Source organism: Silurus aristotelis (assembly GCF_946808225.1).
Source record: "Silurus aristotelis genome assembly, chromosome: 6".
Lineage (NCBI taxonomy): Eukaryota > Metazoa > Chordata > Actinopteri > Siluriformes > Siluridae > Silurus > Silurus aristotelis.
Window position 1 is genome coordinate 21,801,585 of NC_139579.1, and position 6,783 is coordinate 21,808,367.

Below are 6,783 nucleotides of genomic sequence, written 5' to 3' on the forward strand. Positions count from 1 at the left end.
GTTAAGGTGCTGGGTTACTGATCGGAAGGCCGGGGGTTCAAGCCCCGGTATCGCCAAGCTGCCACTCTTGGGCCCTTGAGCAAGGCTCTTAACCCTCTTTGCTCCAGGGGGGCTGTATCATGGCCGACCCTGCACAAGCTGGGATATGCAAAAAACAAATTTCACTGTGCTGTAATGTATATGTGACAAATAATCTCCTACTGAGAGTAATTTAGCAAACTTTGTCTTTTACACAATAAAAGGAAGTTGGAATGCTGCCCTGCTATTTGCAGGACTTCTGTCATGATCCTTGTGGGTATTAATTGGTGTGGAAATAAAACATCGTCAGTGACATCATATAAACTGTCTATTAAAAATATATCAGGAAAAACCTGAGCATATATTGTATATTGAAATAATCGACTGCAATAACACAACTGATTTTTCCTATTTGCGGATGATAATCTTAATACTATTATTGAAGGAGCTGAATGCAAGCACTACACCTACACATAAATGTTTTTATAGGTTAATTTTCACACTGTTATGATAATAAAACAGAGAAACTTGATGCTAATGTTTACTCAATGATCATAATCTAGATGATCAGGAACTGATATTGTAATGCTTTTAAAATTTGATTCTTCTTCTTTGAAACAAAAGACATAAGCATTTTGCAGCAAGTAAATCCCTCAATAATGCAATGAAATGAGACCCAAGAGACATATGTGTTACTAAGCCTCAAGAACAACCAGTCTGTCCAGTGGGAACAGATCTGTTGTTTCTCACAGGATTTTCACTTAGGGACTTTAGTGTCAGTATCAGCATTAAAAACTGAAATGGAATGACAAGCATTGCACCAATACCCTTGGTGGGTTTTGTTGTGTGGTGTTATTTCCAATAAAATAAAAATGCATTAAAAACACAACAAAAGAAAACAAATAAATGCCGGTCAAGATGTTTAATTAATGTCAATATTGAATATGAAAGAAATTCCAATGACCCTTCAGGACACTTCTGTGAACATATTTCAATCATAAATTTGATTGTTATGTAAATTAAAGGTGTACAATAATTGGTGGAACTTTATATTTCTAAACAGTTAGGTGCAACTGACTCTTTACATGTCTGTGTTTTTCATTCTTATTCTTTTTTTTATTTATTGGAATTATTTCATTCTTATTCTTTTTTTTATTTATTGGAATTGGAATTAAACCCATTCAGGATTGGGAGTCCGGGCATAAGAAAAGCCAGAAAGTAGATGGATCTACATTGTTTTAATCTTCTTGGCTGTAAAATTCTTACATTTTATTTGTCACATACACATTCATACAGAGTACAACATGAAGTTAAATGTTTTTTTATGACTGTGATAGAAAAAATATTTAACACGGCTCACCACCTGCAGGAGGGACCGTAAGGGACCGGTGCTGAGAGGATTGGGCAGCAGACGAAGGCGGGGGCCTTGACAGCCCGATCCCTGGACACGGAGAAGTGTCTGGGGAATCAGCTTAGACTGCTGCCCCCACGACCCGAATTACGGATAAGCGGGAGAAGATGAAATGAAAATGAAATCTATATATCTATATATCTATATATATATATATATATATATATATATATATATATATATATATATATATATATATATATATATATATATATATATATAAATAACAAGGTAAACACAAATTCATTTTAACCAAATTTTATTAACGTGCCATTAATGCAAGCGTGCATTTCTGTTTGACTATTTTTTATTTAAAATCTAAGTAAATTTTTACTGGAAATATTGTTATAATCACTAAATATTTGTTTTACTGAAGTCTCAAATTAAGCACCAAAATCCGCCATGATGCACCAATCCAGCAACTAAAACTGTCCGTGTGGAAACATAGCAAACGTTCCGTTATGTGTCCTGGTGATTTAAAAACATTTACAAAATATTTTGTCTTCATGCTCTATGTGTATGGCTTCACTAATAATAAACATACATTTGCATAAAGCATCAATATTTGTCCATGCCAATGTTGATTAGAGTATTAAAAACTTGAAAAGAATTAATTTAAGGTACATTTAGTACAATGTGAGATTAAGTGGTGATGAATCGTGAGTTAACTCATGATATTTAATTAATTAATTTGATTAATCTCGATTTAATATTTTATTCGCTTGACAGCCCGCTTGAAATTGTGCAAAAAACAAGTGTGCAAACAAATTGTGCTATAGGAGGAAAGGTACTATCCAGGTGCTATATGTTTTAAACGGATGGTTTATATTAATGGAATGGAATGAGGTGGGTTTGAACGAGAAACCCTTGTTGGTGATGATCAGAGAGTGAAAAGTGTGGTGGTGGTAGAAGCTGTGGTTTGTGAAGTGAAGTGAAGTGAGCTGAGGTGAGGAGGTGCAGCGGCTCTGCCACACATCCGGGTGTCGCTCCTGCTCAGAGCGCAAACTCGCTCCAGGCTGCGGCGAGTTACTGCTGCTGCGTTTCCGCGACGCTCAGTGAGTGTAAGACACAGAGTGCCACCCTGATCCCAGCTGGATTCCCATACCGCAATGGACGAGGACTAACGCTATTCACGTGCCAAATCTTATTTGTACAATGTGTATCGCTGGGGATTAACTTCGGCATGGACGACATGGAGGACGGCTTCATAATAACAACACTGCCTGCCATGCGAGGCGCAGCTCCGGCCAAACTATAGGAAGAGTGGCCGCATCCCTTCTGCCTTTTTCTTTCTTTCTTTCTTTTTAATTTTTTCCCACTGCAATTTTCTCCGTTCATGCGTTCGTCCCCAAGCCACGTCTCTTACCGGAGGAAGCATGAAGAAGTTTAATATCAGAAAGGTGCTGGACGGCTTGACTGCGGTTTCCTCCTCGTCGTCCTCATCCGCATCAACTCAGCCGGGGAACAGGGAAAACGACATCATTCAGGAGACTCTGCAGTCCGAGCATTTTCAGCTCTGCAAGGTGACGCTTTATTTTATTACGATTGTGGTGAGGATATTTATTAACGATTATATTCCTGAGCCTGGAAATGCCTAGCGCGCTAATCTGTAAGCGATATTACCCCCCCATGGGTCGACCCGCATGCTAGCGCAATGCTATCCAGTCCCCGCAACTGCTTCCGCCAACACGGAGCTCAACATGACTAGTAAAATCTGCGCCGACGTGGCAATCAAAAACCTCTGTTTGTCATCACTGATGTTGATTTTCCTGTCTGGTCGTTTTCATGCTTATATACAGAGCATAGCATACATCATACATAGGCAATATAGTGCCACTGGAACACCATGTGAAGCTTCAGGAATGCTTTCCCACTCATGTTCTACAAATCAAATCAAATCCAACTTCCAAAACTCATACTAGACTAATAAGGATAAATGATTGACTACTTGATTAACTATTGTTTTTTTTTTTAAATATAATTATTGATCTGAGAGTTTGTGTAGCTGAACTGATTTTAATTAGACGAAGTGCAGCAAAACCCATCACGGTGACTGCGGTCATGTGATCCCATCAGCTAGCATGCTCATGGATTATTACATGTACAAATTGACGTTATATTTCTGAACAAATGATCTACTTCTACTTGCTGTTTACAAAAAAAAAGCGTACTACCACTGTACACCTGGATTCCTTTCCTCTAACTGTAGTCAATCATCTGGATCTGCCAAGACCTAGCTAGCTTAGTTAGCTCTAGGACGTTAGCTGGCTATGCTTTAGGATCAGATGCGTTGATTTTGTTTATACAGCTGGCATCTGAAATCTTTTGAATGCAGTTTGGATTTATTTATTTATATATTTATACTCTCTCTTTATGTCAAATTGGTATTTCTTTAGCTATTTAGTTTTTATTATTATTATTTGGAGTGGGGTTAGCTCTGCTCGTTAGCTGTTCGGCTGCAGGTGTTTCACCTGACAGCTGTCAAACCGCTTTCCGTCTTTAATGTTGACATTTTCTTGGATATTGCTCAGTCATATTGTCTTAACCAGGTTTTGTATACCTTCCAACTTGTTTCTTTTGACAAACACACCAAATTTGTTTGCTAGTTCCTGTACCTGCATGGGGTTAGTGACTATATCCATGAATTCCTTACTCCAGTATTATGGTATTATAAGATTGTCAATCACTTTAAAACTATGGATATTTTATTATACTATTATTATATAGGATTTAATTTCGTTTTCAGCTATACAATTATTATTAATGTGTTTCGATTAAGCCCTAATGTGTTTAAAACAAAAATATAAACAGTCTGTTACAATGGATTAGGACTGCGGTTTAGTTCTGCATTTAAACCTCATCACTAAACACACACTTTAACAGTGATAAATCTGTAATGAATGTACATTCGGTGTCACCCAGAGAAGGATGGGTTCTCTTTTGAGTCTGGTTCCTCTCTAGGTTTTTTCCTCATACCATCTCATGAAGTTTCTCCTCGACATTGTCACCACTGGTTTACTCAGTAGGGATAAACATATAGGCACTAATCTCTAAATAAATTTTTATAACTGCTTTATCCCTGTAAAGCTGCTTTGGGAAAATATCCATTGTTAAAATCACCCTGCACATAAAACTGAATTGAATAGAAATGGAATTGTTTTAATTTGTACATAATTTGTAAATTGCATATATTTACACTGAGAAAAATTCCACAGGTATGCTGGTTCTGTTTGTAAATCCTGGTCCGCATATAAGTTATAAAACCAAAAATTCAACAGCTTGCTAATCCCCAAATTCTTATTTGGTTTCAACCTCCAGTTTTTTTATTTAAAGAAAATTATTATGCACATTGTTTATGTCTGAACATACTTTTACAGAGGACAGGCTTTTAAAGAATTCTTATTTCAAGCTCTATGTACACAATTACCTTCTGTATCTGTGTTTGTTTTCTCTGTTCTTTCTCAAGTACCAGTTTGATTTGCCAGCGTGTTATGTTCCTGGCATTTATATAACAGAATAATAAAACTATTATATACATAGTTATTCATATTCATAGCGTAGTTTACTGCTTTGTATGTCCATCAAGAGTTCTCTTGATATGATAAAAAAAAATGTGGGCATGTGGTTTAAGAGAATTTTGTTTGTTTGCTTCACAGACAGTGCGACATGGTTTTCCTTATCAACCCTCAGCTATGGCTTTTGACCCGGTGCAAAAAATACTGGCGATTGGGACACAGACTGGAGCCTTAAGACTGTATCCTTCCATAAAAAAGGAATGTATAGTTTCAGTAAGTTTTATATAAAGATTCATGTCTGTATGTTAACATTAGGATGGTGATTGTTTCTGAATGACACGTTTTAATGTTAAAGATTAGCCCTCACTTTTTTTCTAGTTTTAACTGACTAGGCAAACATACTGAAGGTGGCTTAGGCTATTACGTTCTGTAGTTTCTTAATCTTTGTAGAATATTAGCTGTTGATCTTTTTGAAATAAACAAGCCAACAAGACTAACCTAAGTAATCCATGTAGGCTTATTAGTCTGTCATCATAAACAAGTTTCAGAATTCCTGTTTTAACTTACCCATGACTGAGGAACATAATAGATGACTCTGAGTACGAGCTTGGCTAACAAATAGGACTCTGTGGTAGAGGACCCTGAATTGGAGCTTGTTCACTGACTAATGAACAGTGCTCTGGGATAGAGTACTCTGGGAACAATTTTTACTCGTGTATAGTTTGTAGAATTTTTTTACACTGTGATTTCAGTGTCATGTTTTGCTGAAAGCTGACTAAATTTCTGGAAGCGCTCCTGGAAGTTTCTGGACATAATGATATCTGTGCTGTGGCATGATCCTCTCTGTTGCCATATGCTGCAGAGCTGGTCTCCTCATCACTTCTGCTCACTCTGTGCCAGGATGCCATCTCACACGTGCTGGAATCATCACTGGTCCTGCTGTGCACGTCTGCTAGACCATGTGACTCACAGAGGAAAGCTGTCCTAGGATGCTGCTCCTTAACAAGTTTGTGGGTTTGTTTTGTCACTTACTCTAGGTGCACGCCTGGCTACATCACGACGAATTGCAATTCAGTTCCAAACAGCTAAGTGTTGTTCTGAGGAAATTGACTTCAGGTTGAAAGTCATGTTACTAGTCTAGGCTGCAGTGGATGTGGCAGTTGTTCTATCGGGAGCTCAAAATCCACCCTCCTGTTTAAACAGTCAATGTGTTACCGCAGGCTGTTGAGAAGTATTAAGTTCCGACACCCAGCTTGAGCCGGGGGCTGATGGACTTGCTGTCATTCAGCCGATTGCACCATTTATCAAAATACTGACAGAATCGATTTGCTTTATTTCCCAATCAATGAGACCCACAGCCCCAGGATATTTCTAAAGAAAAAAACTAATAATTAATGTGATATCTTGCCTGTTTACATACCTTTATGTGACTTTTATTTTGTCCTTTTTTTGTTTTAAGAACCATAGCAGATCAAAAATATTCTGGCCTTCCTGTTTATTTGATCAATATTAGTTTGTTAAGTAGATTGTGATTCTTGAATTCTAGCTGCTGCCATAACAACAAAATCTTTTGCCTTGGCCTAGGAATAAAACCTAATATTATATAAGTATTTCTTTTAATTCAAGGCGAAAGTTAATTTTTTTGGTCATGAAAATAAAGTTCTCATGTGGAACCACCCAAACAGCACTCTGACCACTCTGGTGCACCAAAAGAGGAAGTATTTAAAAATTGTGAAAATGTTTCTTCTTTAAGCATTCTACAAGCTTATGAGTTTTTTTCTTGCTTTCAACTTCAACTATAGACACTGAGCTGATTTCCTGGGCCAAACCATAGACCCA

The 6,783-nt window shown here is 37.4% G+C and overlaps 1 protein-coding gene across 5 annotated transcripts in view; it reads left to right on the forward strand.

Annotated features, from left to right (window-relative positions):
• Positions 1–2,348: 2,348 nt before the first annotated feature.
• Positions 2,349–6,783, forward strand: part of stxbp5b (syntaxin binding protein 5b (tomosyn)) — a 33,064-nt gene continuing 28,629 nt past the window's right edge. For all 5 annotated transcript variants that reach the window (XM_083545466.1, XM_083545468.1, XM_083545467.1 and 2 more), the window contains exons 1-2: positions 2,349–2,952; positions 5,086–5,183. In XM_083545466.1, the coding sequence (XP_083401592.1) occupies positions 2,806–2,952; positions 5,086–5,183 (245 nt within the window). In that variant the 5' untranslated portion in view covers positions 2,349–2,805. The remainder of the gene's footprint in view (positions 2,953–5,085; positions 5,184–6,783) is intronic.